The sequence below is a fragment of the Zonotrichia leucophrys genome, chromosome 3 (genome assembly GCF_028769735.1).
Source record: "Zonotrichia leucophrys gambelii isolate GWCS_2022_RI chromosome 3, RI_Zleu_2.0, whole genome shotgun sequence".
NCBI lineage: Eukaryota > Metazoa > Chordata > Aves > Passeriformes > Passerellidae > Zonotrichia > Zonotrichia leucophrys.
In genome coordinates this window covers 65573439-65600482 of record NC_088172.1, presented here as the reverse complement: position 1 = coordinate 65600482, position 27044 = coordinate 65573439, and the positions used below count along the sequence as shown (strand labels likewise).

Sequence of the window (27044 nt, the reverse complement as noted above, 5' to 3'; positions counted from 1 at the left end):
GTATTTCCCAGTTTCCTCACCTGTAGAAGAGGAGGTGATTACACTTGCCTGCATGGAGGCTTATGGAGAGAAATAAGTGGCATACAAGGAGCATTGAAGACAGCAGGCACTATACTTACAATTTTTTTTCAATTGAGTATTTTATGTATGTTATAGTCAGTGATGAGATGAATGGACAAAAAAAGCAGACAGCATTGAGCTGTGTATACTTTGGGCATACACACTGCCTCCATCATTAGTCCAACGTTTCCAGCAGCAACAAGGTGCATTTATGTACCCTTTTTCCAACCTTTTCTACCATTTCATCTACTTTTTTTCCTCTTTCCTTATCACAGAATCACTTGTTAATTTTCCAAAGATGATTACATCTGATACTCACCTACAGCTATTCCAGGATCAGAGTTAGCAGTCTGCACCAGCTCCTTGCCTTGGTGGCGAATAACCCAGTTGGGATCAATCTGTGCTGTTCCCTTGGGGTCCAGAGGGACCATCTGGAACTTTCTGAAATCAGTTTCACTGATGGCATTGTTTTCAGGGCACACGTCATAGATATCTGGAACATTGTCATTGTCAAAGTCATCTTTGCAAATATCACCTCTGCCATCACCTGTAAGCAATGTGAATAAGCAGAGGCAATTGTTAGCAATTTATCTGGCCCCAGTTTATACACCACTTTGGAATCAGGGTGGGAAAAGTTGGAAGTTTGCTGTGTCGATGTAATTCACTAATGCTTGCATTACATTTTCAGTTTGATTTGTTCCAGATGTGGATACAATACCACATTTTAATTTGTGCTGTGCAAGTCAATTCAAAGAACAGCATTAAAATCTTAATCTTCCACACATCACTAAATATCATACACTACTAAATATTATATATTCTTGATCATATTAAACTATTTTTCAGACTCTTATCACTGTCTTAAGATTCTTTCTGCAACAACCCATCTAAGATGCCACAGATTGCAGATGTGTCACCTCTACACCAAAAGAAAGGGAGGAGAGTGTTGCAATAAAATATGCTTAGCCACTCTTTCACTTGTAGGTAAAACAATTTGGCTTTTAAATAACATAGTACTTCAGAAAAATGCATGAGAAAAGAAGGCAGCACTGCATTCAACAGGACTAGCCTCAGAAGAATGAAAAAATTAAGTTTTGTTACAGGGATTGCAGGAAGTTTTTTAGAGAACAAAAAAGTACAGCTCATCTGTAGCTGTGCTTCTGCTCAACACTTTTACTACACTAAATATTTTAGAAAAGCTAAAAATTATTTCCTTTCTTAGTTTACCTATAATATTAATGGACACCAGGAGACATGACTTGCCTCAAATAGCAAGAAGTGAAAGGAGAAATCTATTAAAAAAACTCATGTCAATGACTCCATTATTCCATGGCACACAACAGCAAAAAGACCTGAAAATAATGTAGAAAAGCTTGACTAGACAAGCATAGAAACAAATTCCCAAATGGCTCCAACTTTTACAACAGAAACCACTGGATATTGCATTGGGTACTAATGCAAAACCAGTGCTGCCAACTAATTTGTTTCTATCCTCACATAGCAGAGCATATGTTTTTTGGGTTTTTTCCCCCCAGTGTTTATGACTGCCCTAAGAACATGGGAATTAACACCAACTCATTCAATGCTGATCTATTACTAAATGTTTCACAGCAAAATGGAAAGCTACATTAACATGACAAACCAACAAAGCTCCCAAGTATGGAGCTTTCAGACAGAAAGCAGAATGGGTTTTAGGCAACAGCCAAAAAGAAAAGAGTAATTAGAGAAAATTGAAACATCTAGTGTCTCAGGGCTCTCTGCAGCTCAGATATGTGGTAAAATGGTCCCATTTTCCACCCAGGATATCTGCAATAGACAACTCCAAATCCTGACCAGCTGTGTGTTCCTCCACCTGTTTGTCTTAGCACTCATTGGAGAAAAGGGAATTAATTTCCTATTTTGTTTCCTTTGCCAAATCAAAGAGATAATTCACAGAAGAACCTAATTATTCACTAGAAGTCCAGCTGATGTTCATTTGGTAGTGAGTTGCTGCTGACAACATTCATTCCCTGTCAAGGAAAGTTAGAAAGTGTTTGTTTATCCAGTCACATCCAACAGCTCTCTCCAGGGCCTCATCTTTATGTGCAATTTTTGGGTTTTTTTACCCTTTTCCAAGATTTCTGTTGGACCTGCTGCTAGTGACAGTGATGAGCTGGCTAAACTGATTAAATATATGCTTCTTCTGAATCATTAATCCATACGTCAATGTAGTTTCCTTTACAAGAACCAGGTAATGGATAACTTAAACTATCTCAGCTTGGGGTCACCCTTATTCTGGATTTATGAAATTAAGGGGCTATTCCAGGGACTACCAAATACAAAGATATCCTGGACAAATATTATAGGACTGAAAGGTTATATAATTTAAGAGCTACTACTGACTATCAACCAGAAACTTCCTCCTGACAGCAGTTGTCTTACCAGGAAATCAGACAAGGCTCAGCATTTTATCTTTCTAAATGTACATAAAAACATATTGTGTAGGTAATAAATTCTGCTTTCAATTTGTACAGCACAGCCATGGAACAGCTCCAGCAAGTTGTATAACTTGGAACAGAAATTGCTTACCTGCATTTATTGCAAGGGTCATTATTGTAAACATATTTGGTGGTTTTTAAAGGATAATAAACATTTTCAAAATTAAAATTGTAATTGTGAAACTATTTCATTATTTAAATAATGCCAAGCACAGAGAAGTACCGTCTGAGGTGACCAAAAACATTTTACCAAAAAAAAAAAAAGCCAATTATGTATCCCTTTTTAAACTGCGACATGTATATCATCAAGACATATTTAAAACACTCTGTAAAAAAATTTTTGAGAAAAGCTGCTCCGAAGTCAATTAAAAAAAAAAAAAAATTGACTTAAAAAATCCTGAAGAAATAGTCTGTTTTTCAAAACAAAACTGCAGTAAACCACTTTTTTCATTTTTCATTTTAATTTTCAGATGGAAAGTGAAACAGCTTACTTTTCATTTTTTAAGACACTAGTATTTCAAGCTATTTGAAATATTTTCTGACACTTTTAATATTTCAATTAAATGTAAAAATAAGAATATTAACAAAAAACATGGATTGTTTTGGTTTTTTTAAAAAATTTCTTAAAGGTTTTCTCCTGTAATTAAGTATGTTCATGTTTGAGCTCCTGTCAAAGACATTTCCTAATGCTCTAACCCTTGACCAAACTGAGCAGTTCAGTTCCATCTAATTCCTGGTGTCTCAAATGTCAAAAGCAGCGTCTCAAATGTGAAGCCTCTCTTCACCAGATGTTAATACTCCAAGATCAAAATCAGACACTAAGAACTGAATGAAATTCACGCAACCTTGCTCTTACCATCTGAGTCCTCCTGCTCAGGGTTGTATCTGAGGCGGCAGTTGTCCCTGTCATCTGGGACACCATCATTGTCATCATCAGGATCACAGGCATCTCCTTTACCATCCTGATCATGGTCAGCTTGGTTAGCATTGGGGATGTAAGGGCAGTTATCCTGGTTGTTCTGGTGGCCATCTTCATCTATGTCCTCATTATTGTCACACTGGTCACCAACAAGGTCATTATCTGCATCAGTCTACCCCAAAAAAAGAATTGTACAGCGTAATTTTATTATTTTTACTCAATACAGAAGTACAGCATGGTACTTAACTGCTCAACACTTCTCTTCAAGGGCTTCTGTAGTGACAAATATCGCACGGACAACTGGGCTAAAAGCGCAAGCACAACCTCATGCTAGTATGACAACTTAATTTTCTATCACTGGGTAAGATCTGGTCCCCGGACACTTGCAGGGCAGGGCTTTACTTGCAGATGGATTAAAGCAATCGTCACTGTACTTCCCTTCATCTGATACAAAGGGATCTCACAATATGAGATGTAAATATCTCATATTGTGAGCAATATGGATCCAACTTTTTAGCTGCTCAGTACAGGGACTGATAGCAATTGCTGTGGTCTTTTCTCTGCCCTTGTTTTGATATTACCATTAAGGAAACTGAATTCATTTACCTGGTCTGGATTATGCATCAATGGACAATTATCACACTGATCACCAACTCCATCACCATCTGTATCACTCTGGTCTGTGTTGTAGACGTAAGGGCAATTATCTCTTTCATTAAAAATGTCTAGGGGAAAAAAATCACCAAAATATTGAAAAAAAATCAAAATAGTACAAGATAGAATGCAGACAGCCATACACTGTAGCAATCACCAGTGAAGAAGCAAGGCTCTTAAGGGCCTCAAGCTTTCTGATTGCTACAACATCATTGCTACAAATAGTTAAAACTAATATTAGAAAAAAATTATGGCATCAATTCCATTTTCTTATTACAACAAAATTTTCTGTATGTATTTACCGATGGAAAAATAAGGGCTGATTATGTCTTAAGAATTTCGGTTTTTTTAATTGAATAACAGGTAAAGGGGTGGGGTAATTTTCTTTTAATAATTTGTTTTGGATTTTATTCCCCTACTCTAAGAAATGGCATAGAATGCACAGCTACATCAGGTTCAAACTTCTGAACTTTTGTATAGAAACAACTGTATTAATATTCAGCTGCCTCACCAGTAAATAACTTAATTTTACCAGAACATGTGCATCATTAATTGTATAGTGTGTCAAATTTTCAAAAGAAACTGTTCCTCCTCAGGAAGCTTCATTACAAAGCCAACAATCTACTTCAAAATTATAAGATGAAAAGAAGCAAACACATGTCGGCATATCTTTCTGGGAAAGATATAAGAACTCTTCCCTGTATTACATGGTCCCGTAAATTTGCATAATGTTTCAGCCAATAACATATGATTGGATTTTTCTTCAAATGCAGAACTACCACAAGTAAGTGGATTTTGTATACTTTTACATTCATAGAAAAGCAGATTAGTTTACTATGGATATTGTCTTAACTGTGTGAATGTTCTGATGTTCTTTTCCCTCCCTAAAAGGAAAAGCAAAACTCAACAGAAGTGTCATATTAGACCCTGATTACTTTGGAACACAAATGAAGGAAAGATTTATTTTTTTTTAATATTACACTGATAAAGAAGTGCTGTGATTTATTCTTTAGTAATATTAATTGTAGTCATTTAGGAACTGCATGGGCAACCATACTACACAGGGCAGATGAACCTCAGCCTTTTCTGTCTTGTCCAACATTTTTGAGCTGCTAGACGCAATTTTATTCCACATATAAAAGCAAGTAGCTGATCTTATTGGCCATAAAGCAAAGTGCACTTGTGGAACAGCACCTAGTTCTCAAAAGTGCAATCATACCATCTCCATCAATGTCCACAGCACATGAGTCCCCCTCCCCATTGTTGTCTGTGTCAATCTGAGCAGGGTTGTGCACGTAGGGGCAATTGTCACAGCGGTCACCAACTTCATCCTTGTCATAATCAAACTGGCGAGGGTTGAACAGAAGAGGGCAATTGTCCTAGTAAGAAAAAAAATAGGTTTCACAATGTAAATCACAACTCATGAGAACATACTATGAAGTGTAACTCCTATTCATCTTGGACAGAATTCAAAAAGCAAATAATAATCCGCTATTTTTTCAATGGACAAGCTGTACTGAAGGCCTTGGTGGTAACAGGATGGCACCTGGACAGCCTGTACAAAACTGTCTGTTTTGTACAAAACATGTGAATTGTGCTCCCTATCTCACAGGGAGAGCAACAGGCATTTGGATCTGTACTCAGACATTTAAATAAAGGTGTATCACTGGTACATGTACTTAAAAAATCAGAACATGTTGCAAAATCAGGTCAACTTCTGCTGCATTTTATAACTTTCAAAAAACAAAAAAGAAACAACTAGAATTATTACTCTGACTTTTTTGGAACAAACTACTGTGGATATTTTCAAGTTTATATCACATATGTTGATTTTTCAACTTAGGCAAGTATTGAATTTTTATTGATTGTGTTCTATTGAACAAGATAATAAAATGTAAAAAGTTTTTTAAAAATGTTAAAATTAAATACTCTCATTTGCCAAAAATCTTTTTACCTGAGATCTTTAAATGAAATTTTGAAAATTTCCTATAATTTTAATTGAAAAATCTGCCAGAAGAATAATTCTTATATTTCACACATTCCCAAATTGCTAATGGACTTTTTCACAAGCACAAGAAAGTACTTATTGTGAAATGCAAAGAAGAAAGAAAGAAAATCAAAACAGTAGAAGTGAGGGCTACATCAGTAGCATGGAATCTGAAGGGAGGTCATAAGGAAAAAAATCTTTAAACATCCTTTTTCTCTGCTAAATAGAAAAAACCCACATTTAATAGGAAATAATTTTTTAGCACAATACTGTAAATTCCCCAGAAATACATTTCATATAGCCAACGGCAACATATAGAGGCAAGTCAAAATCTTACGCTGTTCATAAAACAATTTCTAGCTTCAAAAACTACTCATACTAAATATTTTTTCTTTATCAAATTATTTTTTGTTGGGTTTGCCTTTTTTTATTAAGTTTTCCAAATAGAGACCAAATGAGCACAGCTCTTTACCCAGCTTTAACCATCTGAAGCTCTAGAGCATCTAGGTTGCCTCTGAAGGAAACAAAGAGGAACAGTACAATTCTAATAACAATTCACTCATCCTAAACACGTTCTAAAAAGCCAGGGTGAAGCAAACTCTCAAAGTGCCTCTATCTTTTTGTTGCTTGTACAAGGGAACAGTTTTAGACTAAGTGGCTATCTTTTAGACTCTGCAGGTAAATGAATTTGTCTTCTGGGTGGATCTGAAGGAAAGTATAAACCAGGCCAGGTATTTTCCTCCCATCATTTTCCTTTTATACTGGCTGTGTTTATAGTTGTTTCAGAAAAAATTTACAATGAATAAAAATAACATCATATATATAATATGTACCAGCTTTTCAAATACAGTAGACTTGTTATTCTCCCATTACAATATAAAAAATCCAAAACTACTTTCCATTAAACTGTTTTCACGTACATAACTGAACTCAAAACTGATACAGAGAACATAGTTCCTGGGGTTTCCCAGGCTGCTTTGCTCTGCACAGTACTACTCTCTTTTGACTGAACACAGCTTCATTCTGCACTACCCATCATTCAGGGAAGGAAGTGCAGAATAACTCAGTTGAAGCTCTGAACAATAAAGTTCACATCTATTGTAATGCTTTTCTTTAAAATTGGATGTTTAGGTCAAACACACTGCAGACAGCTTACTTTGTCATCTTCGACACCATCATTGTCATCATCCTCATCACAGGCATCTCCTTTGCCATCTTTATCAAAGTCTTCTTGGCCAGAGTTAGGCAGAAGAGGGCAGTTATCCTGGCCAAAAGAAATAGTCAATACGTTATGCTTACATTATGTCAGGATAACTTGCCTGAGCAGAAGAGTAGAAATGGTACACCAGAGACTATAAAACCAGAGCAATCAGCAAAGTACTATTGAAAGTGCCTGGTTTTTTGTTGCCAATTCATTTGCTGCTTTCATATTGTAAAGTAAGTGAAATGCAGCTGCAAATAATTTTATTTCCCAGCTGCTATTAGTGTGACATTTCTAGTAAATTTTAGAGGGAACTAGCAAAGAACAAACACACCACATGCACAGACATGCACTCTTACACCAACTTTTTGCAGACAATTCATGAAGATATGTTTGAAGATTACAGAAAAAACCACCAGGTTTTGTTGCCAGAAAAATAAAAAACCAAGCCAAGAGAAGGTCTTCAGAAACAGCTGTTCATATGGAAAGTTACTACACAGCAATGGAAAGTACTACACATCAATGAAGGGGAACACTCTAAGAAAGGATTTTGAAAAAAGTGTCTTTATACTGTTCTGCAAAACAGTACCTTTGCACTCCCATGGCTTTAAAAATAAAAGTCAAACAGATCTCTTTATTTTGTAACACAGCTTTGAAAAGAATGATTATTTTATATAAACAATTCTTAAGTCACACTGAAAAATAAGTAAAATAGCTTGCCAAACTTTTAATATGCTTTTTTTTAAATACTAAAATCAGCTAAAATGGACTTCAACTCTACCACTTGCTATGAATAAATACATCTATGAAAATACACTCTGTTATTCTCATCTTTACTCACATTCCACATCTACCTCACCCAAAACTGAATCTGTCAAAAGAGTGCACAAATATGTCCTCTGTAACGCATACTCTAAAAAACTAATTTTATAGTAAGGTGTTTTTAATCTCAGTGGTTCTAATAGTGCAGACAATTTAAGAAAAAGAGCACTGGAAATATTGTGATAAATATAAAAGCCCCAAAATTTTTTATCAAATGCCTGTGAATAGTCTTGACTATCCACCTCAACACTGGCTACCAGTAATACAAATTTTTTTTTTAAATAATGAAAGAAAATAGTCTCAAGAGTAAGTTAATTTTCAATCATTATCAGCTCAAGGAAAGAAGTTTTTTAAAATCAAATTATTCAGCGAGGATATTTTGTAAAGAACACAAGGGTCTGAAAATTTGTGGTATTAAGGGGGTTTTTTGGCAGGTGGAGAGGTCCTCTTAATGAAGTACTTGTGTCTATTAGATCAACACATATTACACAAAGCATTAAACAACCTTAGGAAACAGGGTTTTTTCTGAATGGGTTCAGCATGTTGTGTTTAACCAAAACTGATGCTTTGTGTTACATCAAGAGTGAACATGCGCAAATTCTGATGACAGGAACTGAAAGAAATATATATGAAGCGCAACAGCTAAGTTGGCTGAATCCACAATGAACAGACATCAATTGAAGTGAGGAAGACCAACATTTGAGGCCCAAATTCCCATCCATATCTGAAACTCTTTGGCTGATAGAGCCCAGATTCACACAAGTGACTTATTCTCTCAAACAGCCTGATTTCAAACTTTCCTAGTCTCTTGGTCTGTATTTGTTTTAACCACTATAGTAGTCTAGAGTTCAGTCATTTTTGCATTTCTTTCATTTTTTTTTTCAGAAGTTGCTAGAACCTCAAGAAGATTTCTAGGCAGATCACTTTAACACAGAAGGAGAAGGAAAAATGTTTCAGGTCTGTGAAAATTTTCTCAAAAGAGAAAAACCCTTACAGCCATGACTAATTAGCAAAACACTTGAACTTCTGCCTAGTGATCATATGCAGGTAATCCAGTGTTGTCAGTGGCCCCATAGGTAGGTGTTTAAAACTGAATACCTGCACATGCCTTCTGCTCTGACAAAACTCCTCCATCCCAGGTGCTTAATTTGCTGCTGCAAACAGTGTATGCTCCTCTGTATTGTGCCTGTCATTCAGCCATCAGAAAGGCCACCGGAGATCATGCAGCCATCAGGAAGGCCACCACTTGGAACTAGGATCCAGGGAATTGCCTGCCAGGTGGTGCCTTCAACCCTCAGCTATTAGAGCCATTGTTAAACTGGTGGAACAACTTCCAGCCTGGTTTCCTACAGCATCAGGACAGGAGCTACAAGGAGGCTGCTCACCATTTTTGAGCAATTCCCACTGGAAGGAACCTCAGGCCATGAAACCAAGAAGGACTTGGTGTGCTTCAGATGAGCACAGAACCAGGTCCCAGGGAACATATCTGGTGAACACAACCTACTAAACCTACATGCCACCATTTTTAGGCTCCCTGATGCTGTTTTTTCTCATTGGTGTAGTAACATTTCATTGTTCACTACAACAGCACAGCAAGATTGAATAGGTGGCATTTGCCAGGTGTAGAGCCAATGGGGGCGGGCAGGTCAGGTGATTCCCCTTGCGAGGGTGAGAGTTGGGATTTCACATCTCTGAAGGGCAAGAGAGGCTGAATCTCTCATCCTGTTCCTGTGAGTCTTTGCAATAAGGAGAACGCCTCTAATTAGTCACATTCATTCCTCTCTTAAGCTCCTTTTGTTAAAAATTATCTCGGGCTCTGAATCCACTTGTCACAGTGTGGGGTCTGCCTAACTCTTTAAAAGGAAGGGTAGTCCAAGACAGCATTGTGAACTCTAGCCCTTACATGGCTGTCAGTGTCTTTTTACAAGCCCTGCAGGTAGGATTTCACACTGGCCTGGGCCCCGAGATCCCCGTTTGGCTCTCACTAGCTCTGTGCCTCACACCCATGCTTTAGGCAACTCCTTCTCAGAGTGCTAACTCCATTCACAGGCACCCCAATTGTCCATGTGCTCTGAGTAGGAAGAAATCCAGGGCAGAGGATTCTGGATTTCATTTTGAGAATCCCTTACTGTATTTTACCAGATTAAGTGAATACATATTTCACAATCTCCTAGAAAACCAGCATGCTCTAACAGTCAAAGCTTACGGAAAGCACCAGCTTAATGAATTAAAAGGGTTACTGTCAACTATCTAGGAAAAAGTGGAAATGTTAACACATAGCATTTTTATCAACCTTTTTCACCTACCTTCACACAGTGGTATGTTGCATTAGCAGCACAGACCAAGTTGTTATTAGGCCAGCCATCCAAATCTGAATCCTCACCACAGATGCGGCCATCACCAGCATAACCTGTCCTACATTCACATTTGTACATTGGATCACTGAAATGGCCCAGATAGATGCACTCTGCAGACTTGTGGCAGCTGTGTGTCTTGTCCTTGCATGGATTCTCAGGTTCACAGACCTATAAATGATGGAGTATATTCAATGAAACCGGATAATCACAGCCAGCTGTACGTGCCTCAGCTTTGTCAAAATCAGACCAGTTATTTAGAGCTCTGAAGACAGGAACTTTGTTTTGATTGTGGTTAGTAAATCATACTGCTCTCTCAGTTTACAACTCCAAAAAATATGTTCAATGAAAATCATTAAAACAAACCACGAGAAAAATTGGACATTATTTAAAAAGCAATTAAAGTGGTTAACAATTTCAGAACTGTATCTGCCTTCTTCCAGGTGTCATTAAACCCCAGAAATTAACTGCAACAGAAAGGAGATTGTACTCACTTCTTTTTTTCAGTGTTTTGCCTGACAGTATAAAAGGACTGTCTTATTTTCTTAAATCAGAGAGACCCTAAGTAATTCTTGTGTTCACCTCATGCAGGTTTTTTTTACCTCTTCCTTATCACTATATTTTTCATTGACAGTATTTGAGAGTCTTACACAGATGGTTCACATGTAGAATTCACAAGCTGAGCTAACCACAGGTTGATTCAACAGTAACAAAGAGAAGGCAAATCATGACTTGCACTTTAACATTTTTTGTCTTTTCTAGGAAACTGTAGTCTTCAACCTCACTTCTACTTCCTGCTGTCCTTCACCACTGATAAGCTTTGGCCCAAAGGAATTTAGGGAGTGAGAACATCAGACATGTGTCTGATAACACTGAAATTAACAGCGTCATACTTATGAAAAAAACAATCATGATTCTTCAGTTTCCATTCTCCAGAACAGGTATGTTAACCTCAGAGAAAGGAATGCAAAGCAGGGAAATGTTTGCCCCTGGAACTTTAGGCTCATTTGGTACAACTGTGCAGATGCCTTCAAAAAAAAAAAAAAATCAAACTCTTAAAAAAGTCAATCCAAAATTCAGTGTTTTGTAACTCAAAACAAAAACACTCTGAAACAACAGTTAGTTATTTCAAGCTATTTTTGTTTGGTACCTAAGTTTATCTTATGCCATCACTCAAAGATATTTCAGATGAGAATTACTCAAAGCCATCAAATTCCCTTCAACATCACTTACTTGCTTCTCTGTCTTGGCAACTTCAAGCCCTACTCCATAAGGCTGACTTCCTTTATAGCGTGGAGGACACGGCAAGCAGTGGAAGCCCGGATTTGTGTTCACACAGCGATGGACCTGATTCACTTTAAAGCAAACATCTGACACAGCTATACACTGCAGGTAAAGAAAATACAAAAAAAGAAACCAATTAGATGGCTGTGTAATTCACAAATAATGAAATTTTCATGGTGATTTCCTGATGTTAATGGAAACAAAGCCAATACCTCATCCAGATCCTCACAGAAGGTACCATTGCCAAGGTACCCTGCTGGGCATGCCCCACATGACCAAGACCCATCTGGGTAACTGTTGCATTCTGCTCCAGGAAAGCAAGGATTTGACAAGCACCCATCTGGCAAAGATACACAAAATCAAGTAAGGAGCATAAAAGGCACATAAAACCTCATTTAAGAAACCAGGATTCTCTGATCATTAGCTTAAATCACATTTGATGCAATGGACTCTTATGAAACCCCTAAAGTTAGGGGTTTTAAGTGCATTTAAGACTAACTACTATTGATTTAAGAAGAAAAAAAATACAGATTGCTACATTTAGTTGAACACATTACAGCATATTCAATCCCTATTTAAAAAATGCATACTTGTTCAAGAAAGTTGGTATTGCGAATATATAAAAAATCCCACTAAACAGCACTCAAAATAGTTCAATGTCCTCTACTGAGACAAAGGTATACTTAGCAGATTCCTGTAGCATCACTTCATCATTACCATTAAAGAGATAACGGCAATAATAGCTACTCAGACTGAGTAAAGAATGAACACCAACCAATTGGGCAATCCTTCTTATTGCACATATCATGTTGCTTGGTGTCTCCCACACAGGGCTTTCCTCCATACTGTGGCTCTGGACTGTTACAGAGGCGAGACCTCTCACGAATTCCTCCTCCACAGGTGACAGTGCAGGCAGACCACGGAGACCAAGGACCCCACTGGCCATTCACTAAGATGTGCGAAAGAGCAGAGAATCACAGGCAATAAAGTGGGGACATCTGGTGCCAATGACAACAATCCTTCATCAGATCCCTGACTAGAGACAGTTCCTCACTATGTACTGTACTGCCATCATAGAAAAATGATGGCAGATCTTTGCACTGAGAGCAATTTTCAGAAACAAGCCAATGAAAAACACCCAACTGCTTCATAGGCATTTTTGGGCCAATAATTCAAAACAGCCTGCCATGCCCACTAGACATGCAAAGAGAAAAAAAGGAGGGAAAATTATATGAAAGGAAAGTGAAAGTGTATGGAATGAAAGGTCTCTAAAAATGGTTTAAAAGTGTAGACGAATAAAAGAATTATAATAGCAATTAATTGTGTTGAATGTGTAAAAAATGTATTCACAAATATCAAAGAAACCTGACTATTGAGGGAGTCAATGTCTATTCCTAAAAAGTACAGAGACAGCTTCCTTTTAGAAAGGAAGTGTTTATTTTTGATATGCAGAGACATATCAGTAAATAGGAAATTTCTCAAACTCGTAGTATTTAAAGCCAAATTATAACTTGGAAGGTTTACAGAACCTCTGACTGCATTGTTGCCTTCATTTTCAAAACACCCTTATGTGTTATTTCACTCCTAAGATAAAATTGTATTTTCCATCATGGAAATTCACTGCCATTTAGATGTGAACAAGGAGAAGGAATTCAGCTGGAATATTATTGTGTTACTTTTGATTCAAGACCACAGACACACCTGGACATGGAGCCTTCTCACACTTCTCTGTTTCACGCCCATTTCCCACACAGTTTTTCCCGCCCATCTGGGGAATAGGAGAATTGCAGAGGCGGATGCGGGTGATATTTCCCACTCCACAGGTAACTGAACAGGAAGACCAGGGAGACCAGTGACTCCAGCCACCATCCTGACGTACTGCCAGAGAAAAGAGCACAGTTCAAGCAAACAGCCCACCTGCAGCAGTAATACAAACTCACTTAGTAATACAAACTCACTTATGAGGTTAGCCTTCTAATGAGCCTCTCACCACATGTGATGAATGTCCCATCTCTTTCCCACCATTTCACTTACAAAGCCCAGGTACTGAAGAACAGCTTTCTTAGGAATTTCAGTAACCAACATGTGACTAACAATTATGGCAGATATTTTACTTAAAAATAAACTTTTCCAATGAAACAAACTTGTTCAAAATGCATATTTGGACATCTAGCAGTCTCAGCTGCTATATATTGCCTTAGGTACTATATTAGCCTGGATTTCACAGGTAACTTGCAATAGCATTAACTACACTTCTGGAATATCATCCTTGTAAGTGCATTAAACATAGAAGTATTTTGATATTTTTCAGAAATATTCCATGATTACTATACTCCTAGACAGAGCTAAGTTAATGGAATGGCCCAACAATCATTGAATGGCAGATGTAAACAGCCTTGAAAATCATGTTTACAAACTAAGTGTTATCTCCAAACTGAGTTCAAACAAAAGACTCTAGAACATAATGTTAAAGAAAGGATCACTCATCTTTTTCTTTTTTTTAACATAGCTAAGCCCAGAATGTACATACCTATTAAATTGTCAGGAAAGGGAGGAATATTTGAGAGGGGAAAATTGGCAAAGAATCTAATGACAGCTACTTTAATTGTGCATATAGGATTTCTCAAGTACATACTGTCCTGACTAAACTTGGTTTTACTTTGACATGTCCAAAGAAGCTTTTAAAATTGAACAAATTGATTACTTACTGCGATGGTCACATTTCTTAAAGCTGCACATCCTTGTTTGGATGTGCGGACCTGTGCAAGCACTCCTGGTGACATCGCACGACCTTCCTCGCATCTGTGTCCCAGAGCCACAGGTAACTGAGCACTTTGTCCAGTCTGACCACGGTGACCAGCCCTCCTCACTGTCATCAGCTGCAGAGCAAAAGGTAAAAAGAAGTGCTTAGCTTTGAAAGTTGCTCTATTATCCTATTTAGAAGATATTATCTTCTCTTTTTCTGCAGAACATGTACTTTAACATTTAGATCTCTCCTTTCCTAATTCTGCTTTCCCAAGCTGCCACTGATGTCACAGAATTTTGGTGTAATATAATGAGAGGTTAGTTGAAATAAGAATTCTGGATCTTCATGAACTAGTGTGCAGTGTGTTTGCACAAAGCACTGATCTTTGAAGGAAGAACATCTTGTCTCTAGAATGGACTGAGCCAAAACCTGAGTCCAAACTGCCTTTGGCTTCAGAATATAGGTCAGTGTGACATGTGGCCCCACCTTTGAAAGCTGCATAATGGTGAACAATGATCAAGAGCACATTGATCATTGCCCTAATCTCTGAATGGGAAAAAAAATGTGAAACATGACTGGGGAGAAGCATACTTTTAACATTTTATGTCCAAAGTAGTTAAGCAGGTTATCACCTCAATTCTAAGTAACCAATATAATCAATGAAGACAGACCAAATCCTTCTGAGGGTAACTTCAAGCACCCAAGTTATTTTGTATGATCTTTGTATACATACAAGTTCTATGTTTGATCTTACCTGCCTTGACATCTTACTTGTTTTGAACTTTCAAAAACACTAGTAGTGATTTTAAATAATGCCAAATCTATCTATCTTTCTCCTCAGCCAAATACTCACAATGAGAGCAGACTGGACAGCATTCACCTTCAACAAAAACTGGATCGGCACAGGAAACTGCTGGACAGGTGATTTGATTGCACACAATTTTGGAATCCTAAAGGCAAAAAAATAAATTTACTGATTTATGCTCACAGAGAGGTAAATTAAGGTGGGCATCTGGGGAAGTTTAATGTGAAAATGTTTTGATTTATTATATCAGGGACATGGATACTTTATAAACATCATTAAGTCCAGCCAAGTTGTAAGTAAATATGATCTGACACGGACAGTTGAGCAGGAACTCCATTTCTGCAGAGAATATTTTCAAAACCTTACCTGGCAAATGCACTTGGTACAGCTATCCACAATCCAGCTTTCATTATCTGCAAAGACACGACCATCCTGCCAGCAAACTGGCTGGTTCTTCGTTGTTTTGTTAGGCCCAATCAGTTCCCACATAATTTGGTTCTCTTCAGACTAGAAGATGAATTTAATGAAATCAAACTGTGTATTTCATAAGCAAACTGTTTCAAATAGACAAAACTAAGATACCAGACTAAATTCTTCCATCAAAAAATTTGGTTTTATATCTGTAAGTAAGATGGTCTTGAGTACTGCAGTCCTGCATAGCAATTCTTCTAGGAATGGTACAAACAGCCACACAACACTTACGGAAATCTGCTCTTAGCCATTTTGCTTTACTCTAACACAGCTCATCTTTAGGTGAGAAGATTTCAGTCCTGACACATATGACATACTAAGAAAATTTTTTCAGAAATAATTAGGTGATTCAGAATAAGAAGAGGGGCAGACTTCAGCAAAACATCACCATCATACTACAACTATAATAGTCCCATATATTTACCTGCAGTTTAGGTACCCCATGCAACCACTTACTAAGGTATTCATAAATGGTGTAAACATGGTAAAATGGCTTTAACAGTATGCAAGCAAGGTTGGGATTGCTAGCTTTCAATTTCCAAACCTGTAGAAGGATTTCCTCTGTGTATGAGGGCATGTGTGTGTGTGTGTGCTCTTTTAAACCCAGTGTGTGAAAACCAAGTCTTGATCAAAGTGTTATACTCAAGAACTACCAAACTAGACAAATGAAAAGAGACTCTTTACATTACCTGGATATACTAACAGGTGTTCATATGCAATACAGAAATCTCTATTAAATACCCCAGCATAAAATAAGGAAGGAAAGAGCACTGCACAGCAGACCTCCATCAGCCCTCCAGACTCGCAGGTACCTACCACTTTCTGGAGGTTGTCAGCCAAGTTGTTCACCACGATGCGCAGGCCAGTGAGCTCAGTGAACATCGACCCCAGCTCCTCGCAGGAGCGGTCGCAGAACTCGGCCTTGCCTGGTTTCTCACCCACGTACTCCGATGTCACAGCGGGGCTCAAGTGAAGGATTTCAGTGCTCTCGTTGATGGTATTCACTTCAGCTGGTAGCAAGAGAATGAAAGAGAAGAGCAGCATATACAAAGCTCTTCCACAGATTACAGATTCCTGCTGAAATCACAGACTGGCACCCATAGGTAGGGTTTAAACACATCTATTTTGGCACAGCTTCATGCTTATTATATCCATGAATAAAACAGGGGTTAGATGTCAGCTGGTTCCAATTATAGGCTTTCCCTTTTCAAAATTAAGAGCCAAGCTGTGTCTCACATGGCCTTCACTTTAAAACTGTTGGCACTGCAACACATTCATTTATGAAGAAGGCTAACAAAAAGGATGAAGTATCAAAAAAGCAAACCCATTTTATCCACTGAGACATAAAAAGTTTCAGATTTTTTCATGACCTATCACATTTCCTTACGGCAGAGAAAAAGGCAGGAGAGTTTCCTTGCAGAAAGTCATTGTCCTTGTTCTTCCATAAATTCCATGGTTGGATCAAATTTGGACCATTATGCAATGTATACCAGACTGGGCTGCTCTATATTGCACTGCTCAGTGCTAAGCTCAGAGGAGCTGTTATAAAAACAGTTTCATTCTGAAGTGAAATGGAGGTCAAGCTAAGATCAAACAGATTATTTAATTTGTCACTCCAAACACTCCTCCAAAAGGCAGATTGTAATTAAAACAGAATTTTGCATGCATTTGGCAGGGAGAACTGGACATATTCTAATATAATTTTGAAAGACTTCCCTGTCTACAGTAAATTCCTGAAAAATAACATAGCAGAATGCATGGTTTCAATTAATAAAAAAGCACAAAGCACTTAGATAACTAAATAAAACAGTCTGTGTTCTGTTAAGCATTTGAATCTCCATCAGGTAAATAACTTATGGACTCCATGGACACTTTCTCTAAGGACTCCATGAGAAACTCAAAGTTGATATCAGCTATACAGCAATCCATACTTCTCCAACTCTTAATAAAGACTTCTTTACCACATTTAGTGGCATTGGAATAGCTCAAGGTTACCGAAGAGGGAAGACAAGCAAAGGATATAGCAATTTAAAAAGAAAAAATCAGCACAGGAACATGTGCCATAAAACATATGTGTCAAAACCTCAATACCATTCAGTGTTGACAAATCACCAGAGGTGGCAAATTTTCAGAAATGTTAAGGGCTTGATTTGATGGGTTACCATACAATGTAAAGTGTTATATATAAATATAAAAGGAAATGAAAACAGGAGCAAACTATTTTTCATTCATTTGGAAGGCTAAAAATAAAAGAACAAAGCATCAACACACAATATGACATTAAGTGATTACTTCTCAACCAAACTTAGAATTATTGGCTTGATGTGCTTTTAAATTAGCTATGAAACATCTGCCACTAGCCAAGGCCTACAAAAAATTGTTCTCAGTTTTCCAAAGTTGAAGCAATTGTCCAGCTTCACTTACAGTATGGGACAAAACCACATAGCAGATCAGAACTCTGTGTCATAACAGCTTATTTCAGCTGCTTTTTGATTCCCTGGAAAGAATGCAATTTTCCTACCACAGTGGAACACTAGATTTTTCAGATCCCCCCACAGCACTTCTCAGATCATTAATTTCATATTTTTCAAGCCAACATGGAGTATGCCTTGACCGGAACATTCTGAGGACATTAATAAAGTTGCAATCTCAGCAGGAAACATAAACCAAAACTATGTTAGAAGAACTAAATCCTCACTTCCTACTGGTACTTGGCAGTGACTGAAAGAAGATGCCTGGGGATCACTGGGAAATCAGTTCTCTGCTGCTGGCTTCCTGCTAATTTCCTAAGGACCAGATGATTAAAATAAGAAACCAGAAGAGTAAAATGTGCATCCTCTCACATATGCAAATATCATTCTATTGATATAACTCAAGAAGGGATTTTATTGATGTTCCTATTAAGGTGTGTTTTTGTCATCTTTCCTATCCAGTGCAGTGTATAAATCCTGCCTAAAGGATCAGCAGTCACCACACTACAGACATACTTTCCTACTCTCAACCAAACAGCAATCCCAAGCCACCATTTCACCATATGTCACATTCCCATATTAGGCTTAAAGATACATTGGGAAAACAGTCCTGTCTCCTTTTGTGTTCTAGGGCTGAGGGAACTTCATTGGTAACATCAGCCTTGATGTCATGGGACGTTAACACATAAATATGTCATCTTAATGCCTGTAGTTCAGCTCACTGAGTCTGCCATCAAAATGGGAAAATATCTTGTGGTCATTAACATCATTCATGGATTTTTCAACTGTGGAAATTGTCATTAGCGGCATCCCCCAAGTTTCAATACTGGGCCCAGTCTTGTTTAACTTATCCATCAATGACTTGGATGGACAGATGCCTCCTCAGCAAGTTCACAGATGACAAAGCTGGGAGTGACCAATACCCCAGAGGGCTGTGCCGACCTTCAGAAGGACCTCAACAGGCTGGAGAGAGGGGCAGAGAAGAACCATTCTGCCCCTCTCGTCACCCTCAGCTACATCTGAAGTGCTGTGTCCAATTCTAGGCTCAGTACAAGATATGGAGCTCCTGGACTGGGTCCAACCACAGATGACAAAGTTAATTACGGGACTGGAGCCTCCCCATTATGAGGGAAAGCTGAGGGAACTGGGCCTGTTCAGACTCAAGGAGAGACAACTGAAAGGGGATCTCATCAAGGTGTATAAATATCTAAAGGGGATGGAGCCAGCTTCTGTTCAGTGGTGCCAAGCAATAGGACAAGAGGCAATGGGTAGATCCTGATGCACAGGAAGTTCCACCAGGATATGAGGAAGAACTTCTTTACTGTGTGGTAGACCAAGCACTGGAACAGCTGTCCAGAGAGATTGTGGAGTCTCCCTCACTGGAGATATTCAAGAAACATCAACCCTGTGCCACATGCTCTTGGATGACCCTCCCTGAGCAGGGAGATTACAATGATGGTGCCCTGCAGTCCTTTTCAACCTGACCCATTTCTGTGAGTGCGTAATTAATCTGGACAGGCAATGTCAGACTCTGACATGCACATAAAAATGCACTCTCAAGTAATTTTGATGGCCTCACTGTGCTATTAGTTCTTTTCTGTTACTGCACAAGAAATTTCAATATTCTATTATTCTCTTGGTGTTGCAAAGTAAAAGGAGAATACTGTGAACTGAATTGTTTGCTAAATAATTCCCAGTAAGGATAAAACAAAAACTCCAAATCTGTATAATTAATAGCACTGAAAATCTGGCAATTGAGAGATGTGATAGCAATACGTTAAGAAAATATTATCTGTTGCTTATCAGCAGCTTACAGCTGTGCAAGAATTCCTCCTAAGGTATGCATTAGCATGAAGTATTCAATTAATCCTTTAGGATCCCATTGGTTTCCTCTTCATAGTAGAGGTATAGTAACATTCCATTTCTACTTGGTGATATTTCAAAACATTTAGTACTCCTTTGAAGAAGTCAAGATCTGCTATCATTTAATTTCTGGGTTTTGCATAAACAAGGAAAAAATTGAGTTCAAACTGCTTAACTGGTTTTCTATATACCATATATTTGAGCAAAGTAACAGAAATAATGGCTTTTCAGGTGGCAGGAGCTTCAAACAAAATCCTGAAGTCCTGTCTTGTGCACCCCCAACATTCCTCTGACAGATTGAGCTGGCTCTGATTCTTGAATGAGTTCTTGTAAGCTACAAGCACTGGAAAGTAAAACAGTCAGCACCTCCAAAAAACTCGAGTACAAAACCTTAGCACATATTTGACAAATAATCCTAATTCTTTTATGGGGAATCCACTACACACCCACACACAGAGTGCTCCCCTCCTCATGCAGGGTAAGCATGAACTGGACTAACAAGAACACATGTCAGCCCATAAGATACAAGCCTTCCATCTCTCTTCCTTTGATTTCTTATTTTCCTGAGACTGTTTTGATTAGCAATACTTTGGGAGTCAAACTCAAAGCCTCTTTCAGTTGAAGGTATTGCCAAGGAATTCAGTGTCTTTAAGAATGGCAGACAAGTTTGTGGGCTCATTGACAGTCAGCAGGAGAATTCAGAAGCAACACCACCTGTCTGGTGTGCAATGAATTGCAGAAAACTCATATAAGAAAATATGTATTTTCCTACATATGTTTTTTTCCCTTTCATTTCTACTAATTTATTGCTCAACACTTTTTTTCCCCAGCTTTAAAACAGAGGTTAAGAGTTATAAACCTAAGTAACTGAACTAAAATAATAGGCTAGAGAGTAGAAATGACATCATATAAACATATAAGTTCCCATTACTATCAAAAAGCTTGTTCTCCTTTTCATTTCAAAGGGATCTGTTGCCTGGTTTTAGGGTAATATTTCACAACTGACATTTCTGATTTTCAGATTCAACTGAACAGTATTAACAAGATAACAAAAGCCTTACTTGACTGGCTTCTCTGGCATCCTTTCTTACGCAGAACATCCTCTATCGAAGTATCAAAGATTAACTGAATATTTTGCAAAAGACCCTGTAATAATAATTTTAAAAAGCAATTAAAAGCAGTAAGATCAATTTTTGAGTAACTAATAATTGATCTGTCTCAATTTGATGCCACTGACTGGATTCAGACAGAAGCAAATACATAAAAAACAAATCTACAAGCATTAAACCTGACATACAGGAAAAAAAAAGTGGTATAGCTTTGTTATATACAATTTCAGTATTATAAGCCACAAAGATAGGTATGTTCTGAAACATGCAATAATAAAAGATATTAATCTGCTACAAGCTCAAATCTCCATTTTCATAGTGAATTTTAGATTTGTCATAGGGTCAAAGCCAACTTTTCTGCACCATCACCACCATCACACTTTCATCCTTAGCCAGTCATCTCCATGCACCACAGTTCACTGCCTGCTCAGTTGTGCTGACCCTACTCTGAGACAACACTCTAAATCCAGACTGGTATCAATTTCACTTGGGAAAAAACCCTCAAAGAAAAAAAAAAAATAAAAGCCAGATTGTTTCAATGAGCCACTTAGCAGTACAGCTTCAAAACCAGTTCCATGAGCACCACTGGTGGAGTAACATAGTCATGGAGGCAGGAATGGAGAGACTTTGGCCAAGAACTTCTGAAGTCCCCACCAAGATTGGTCATCCCATGGAGCCAAACTCCAGCATGTCAGGCTCTGGCTGAAAACTAGATGGCACAACATGATGAGAAAGAAAAGGCTTTTTGAAATTTTTGGAGCCATGAGTTCAAGTCTTACTTCAGCTGTGACTGAAAAAAAGCCATCCTTAAAGCAGATGGGTCAGATCACATCACCAGTTAATGAGGCAGAAGGTTGCTTTCATTTGATAGGAAAACCAAAAAGCTTGTAATTGGTTCATGTCAAATGTTTTCCACAAAAAGAAAAATAAACTCATTTACAGGACTAATCAAAACTTTTTGTTATATTTCTTTTCTCAGATTTTTCCTCTTTAAAATTTAAACTGAAAAGAAACAGTCAAAATGGTAAAACGGGATGCTCTGTTACAGGATGGACCAACACCACATGCTTCAGCTTCATTAAAAATTCTATTTTTTCTTCTTTCAAGTAGAAAAATAAAAATATTGACATGTTCACATTATTTGAATAGATTAATTCAATGTAAAAACAGTTCTTCAAGAAATTTGCAAAAAATTCTACAAATCACCACAAAAACTCAACATCTCTAGAAGTCTTACATCTGGAAGAGAAAAGAGATGGTTGCACAGGAAACCCAAAAATTGGTTTTGCACACTTTTTCTGGATTTAGACTTTGCTTTGTCCTTGCTTTCAGGAACCCCAAAAATCATACAATACAGATCCAGCAATTAATAAAAGCACACCCTGAAGAAAGTCTGCTTGGGAACACCTGTGACCCCATCAAATCCAAGAGGTACTGGGACAACAAAACTGCACCCACTGCATTTTCCCAAACTACCTGCAGTTACCTTCTTACCACAGCAGAGACCCGAGCTTCTGCAGGTCACCTACCCTGAAATGATTCTCCCGAGTGGACCCTTTTGCCACATACAGCCTGCTGCTCTCGGCTTTCAGCTGCTCATAGAAAGGCTCCTCCAGGATGAAGCTGTCAATAAGGTCACAGCCAACATAGAGGTTGTAGTTCTCCCCCGTTATCTGCACGGTGAGGTTCTTCCACTGGGAGTCAGCAAGGTCCACGTCTTCCAGGGAAATCACGTTCTGGAAGCCATCCACCCAATAGATAAGGTCCAGGGTGTTGGCCCGGCCATTGGAAATGATCTCAAACTGCCTCTCACTGATGCCAGGACCCTCTAAAGCAAGGATAGTGCCTCTAGATTGCCTGTCCTGCCTCAGGGTGGCCGAGAGGATAAAGCCCTCATTCTGCCGTATTAGTTTTAGGATCTTTTTTAGTTTCTCGGGCTTACATGGAGGTATATGGTCAAACCGAATGAACCGGTATGCTGGCACAGTAGGGTCTGGGCCCCGGAACACCTTTGCTCCAATTGTCTTTCGGTTTATGTTACTGACTTGAAGTAAATCAAAGGTAGTCTCCTCTTCCTTGTCACCATCTGAAAAAGTTAACAACATGTGACAATGTGCCTACAAAAAGTTTTACAAGAAACAGCACCGTTCAGTACACTTAGTAACTGCAATTGTATGACAGGCATTAAGGACCAGCAGAGTAAACCCAGCACTTTCTGGCCTCCACAAATGGAACTGCTCCTACAAGAAGGCAAGTGAATCATATTTTCTACCTGACATTTTCATTTACATGAGAATTCTCTCCATGCGTACAAACACTTTTCATTATACATTTGCTGCGGTAGCTTCGTACATTATGGCTTCATATTTTATAGCACCATATGGTACATACTTTTACACATAAATCTATTCTGTAGGCCATGTATATGCCTAGACATGGATGCATGCACCAATTCATTCATTAAATATTTTTTTAATATATGACTGGATAAGGAACTTGAGGCAGTTTCTACATTTTGATTACCAGATAATGGAAAACCAAATTATGAGAGTCCATGTGCCTACATGATGACCAAAAAAAAAAGAGATTTACTTTTAAAGACTGTAACCAAGAAATCAGATGTAAATGAGGGTCTGGCACTGTGCCAATTTGTAATCTACTTATATTTGGTCTGTAGATGTCTATTTCTCTACTTTTATCTTTTTAAATTATCAGTGATTCTGCTTATGTTACTTTCACCATACATTTCCACCACACAGAAAAGTATAACATTAATTATTTCTGGGATTATATACATTTTCATAAAAAATTTCTAAAGAAAGCAATTTTGAGATATATTGAGAAATCTTCATTTAGCACTGGCAAGGTATTTTTTCTACCAAAAATATCCCAGGAACTTCTATAAAAAACCTTTATGATTACTTTGCCCAGTGTAGTTCAGGTAAGCCAACTCTATACAACTTTTAACTTTGAGAGTTAGTCTGTATCCAGTTAAGAAGTGTCTGAACTTACCCTGAGCGTTTGAGGAAACCCACAGGGTTATCAAGACAACAAGCCACAGCAATCCTCTCCTCTTCAGCATAACTTCTATGAATAAACCAAAAAGTAGTAAGTATTAGGGAAATTATCAGTTATAAATAGTGCCGTTTTCCTCATGAAATGCCATAAACAGCAACTATATATATATAAAATATTTTTTTAATTTTGATTGATTCTTGTAATGCTTATTCTGGGTCTATTCTTAATGGCAGAAGTGAAATGTGACATCAGGTGAAGGGAAGAGGAATTATGACGATGTCCTTAATAAAAAGGAAAGGCATACAAAAAATATACATTACTATTTTCTTAATGAAATGTCAGTAGCTGGCATAGAGACCATACAACACTACAGGAGATACAGCTTATTGCTAGGACATCCTTACTTTGGAGCACAATATACAGCCAAAAATCCTTGTAGGATAATAGGATCTAAACTGGATGTCAGTTTCCAGTAATAGGGGTACTTCTCAGTATATTTTTTAGTGCCAGGATACGAACACTCTCTTCCATATACATAAAAATATGTACAATCCTCTGTACCCAACCACAGCTGGATGAAGTGACTCTTAATGTGATGCCGGGCTTGCCCTGTAGCACTGTGCAGTTATAAACCACATAATTGCATCTCCATATGTGTCTCACAATGAATGGAGCAGAAGCATTCCCCGGAATGTGCAGAAATCCAGTTCTCTGGGTACAGCCAAATAACTTCAGCACTGCCAACTCCACACATTACTGCAAGGACTCCGGGATGCCGCCAGCGCTTCGTGTCTACATTTCTTTGTTCTACACGGAACTTTTACTACCTGGCATCATCTCCAGGGTACCGCCGCTACCGGCGGCCGTCAGGATGCCTCTCTCGCCTCTCTCACCTCTCGAACCCGGGGGCTCCCGGCGGGACACACCGTGCCTGGGGGCGGGCGCGGCGGCGGCAGGGCTGCCCCGGGCAGGTGCCCGCACACACCGCCTGCCCCGCGGCTGTTCCCCGCACCCCGAGTTCCTGCGGGGCCGGCAGCCCGGCTAATGCCCACGGGGAGCTCCGAGCGGGTTGACAGCCTCCTCCGCCCGCCGAGCGGGCTCCGCAGCGGGCACGGCACCTCCCCGCCCTGCGCCTACCTGGCATCGGGGAGCCGACGGCGCGCTGGGCTCTGCGGGACGAGGCCGGCCGGGAGTGGAGCGGGATGGACGCGCTGCTGCCGACGCCGTCGCAAGTCCCTGCACGGCCCCGCGCCCCGCGCCTTTATGGGCTGCGGGCCGGGCCCCGCTGTCAATCAGCGGCGCCGGGGCGCGCCCCCGGCTCGCCCCTCCGCGGCGGTGACACAAACCCCGCCGCCCCCTCCCCGCCTCGCCTACCTGCGGGGCCACCGCCGGCCCGGGCCCGCCCCCGGCGTGCGGTGCAGGGGCGGTGCGGGGGGCGGGCAGGCCGGCAGCGGCCTGCCCCCGGGAGCGGAGGGGCGGGCAGGGGAGCGGAGGGGAGCCTTCGGTCGGTGTGGCGGGGGCAGGAGCGCGGCGGAGCCCCCGGGAGGCGGCGCCAGGCCCCGCGGCGGGGCAGGAGCGCGGCCCGGAGCCGCCGTCGGGGCGAGCCGAGCTCGGTTCCCGCGGGCGAGACGCGCGTCCGCGGCCCCTCCGGCCGGCCCGGCTGTCCGGGACACTTGTCGCTTGAGAGCTCCGTCGGTGCTCCTGCCGCCAGCGCGGCAAAATCCGGCCTTCTCCAGGGCTCGGTTCTCACATTTTTATCCTTTTTACTTTTACATTGTACAATAGCCTAAAGCCGAGACTTGCCGTCCCACGGTCAGTTGGCAAAGTACTCTCTGGATGTCAGCCAGCGGCCCCTCAAGTGAGCGCAAACACCTCGGTGCCGCTGTTCTACGCGAGAAGCACCATCCCCTTTTCATTCCATGGAGGGCGATGAGGGCTTACTGAGGCGTGCTCCTCGAGGAGGGAGCCTTAGCCAGGGCTTGTGAAAGAAACCTCGCTCTTAGGCTGTTCCTAGACACGTTAGGAGAGCTGGGAACTCTCTCCACAAGCAAGGACAACCATTGAATTTTAAAGGTCAACGTCCTGAGGAGCAGCCAGCACGGCTTCCAGCATCACGCTCCACAGAGAGCAGGAGGATGCATTCCTGTAGTAGGTCTACACACAGAAGCTGCCGTGACACGTGGATACATTCATCAGAAGTCAAAGAGAAGACCATGATCCCAGATGCTGAGTCCTGAGCTGGGGTTGCAGAATATCTGTGAAAGAATTCTGCAGCTGGTGTGAAGTGGCATGGATTTGGCTCAGTTGCCCACAAAATCCAAGAAATGTAGCCCTGTCAAATGCATAGGTGAACAAACTTCACAAATCTTAACACACAAAAAACCAAAACTCAAACAAAATGAAAACATTCCCCCCCTCAAAAAAAAAAAAACAAAACAAAACAAAAACCCAAAAAACAGAGCCCGGAAAGTCATTAACTTCACCCGTCACAATTTGAAATTCCAATAGAAAAAGGTGTTGATATTTCAGAGCTCAGAAGACTTCAAAAGGCTCAGTCTGTCACTACAGCAGAAAATGCCAATGCAAGCACTGCTCCCTTTCCGTTTGCCATGGAAGCTCCTTCCAACTTGGCTGGCCTTGGCCTTGCAGGGTAGCAGGAGCCAAGGAGCCTTCCCCTTTCTCACAGGATCCAGGGGACTGAGCCAAGATAGGAGGGAGAGGGCTTTTTTGTCTTCCTAAAACATTTGGTTTTCAGTTTTGCAAAACCTCAAGAATTTTAAAAAATAGTTAATGATGTTCACAA

The 27044-nt window shown here is 39.7% G+C and overlaps 1 protein-coding gene across 1 annotated transcript in view; it reads right to left on the bottom strand.

The window, feature by feature from the left end:
• THBS2 (thrombospondin 2) overlaps window positions 1–25496 on the bottom strand; it is a 32513-nt gene extending 7017 nt beyond the window's left edge. The window contains exons 1-18 of the mRNA XM_064708594.1: window positions 25379–25496; window positions 24236–24310; window positions 22753–23309; window positions 21176–21260; window positions 16597–16790; window positions 15676–15816; window positions 15358–15454; window positions 14467–14637; window positions 13460–13636; window positions 12534–12707; window positions 11971–12098; window positions 11708–11860; window positions 10427–10645; window positions 7254–7361; window positions 5330–5489; window positions 4063–4181; window positions 3394–3628; window positions 380–607 (exon numbers count right to left, since the gene is read on the bottom strand). Of these exons, the coding sequence (XP_064564664.1) occupies window positions 380–607; window positions 3394–3628; window positions 4063–4181; window positions 5330–5489; window positions 7254–7361; window positions 10427–10645; window positions 11708–11860; window positions 11971–12098; window positions 12534–12707; window positions 13460–13636; window positions 14467–14637; window positions 15358–15454; window positions 15676–15816; window positions 16597–16790; window positions 21176–21260; window positions 22753–23309; window positions 24236–24310; window positions 25379–25385 (3028 nt within the window). The 5' untranslated portion in view covers window positions 25386–25496. The remainder of the gene's footprint in view (window positions 1–379; window positions 608–3393; window positions 3629–4062; window positions 4182–5329; window positions 5490–7253; window positions 7362–10426; window positions 10646–11707; window positions 11861–11970; window positions 12099–12533; window positions 12708–13459; window positions 13637–14466; window positions 14638–15357; window positions 15455–15675; window positions 15817–16596; window positions 16791–21175; window positions 21261–22752; window positions 23310–24235; window positions 24311–25378) is intronic.
• Between the last annotated feature and the right edge of the window lie 1548 nt (window positions 25497–27044).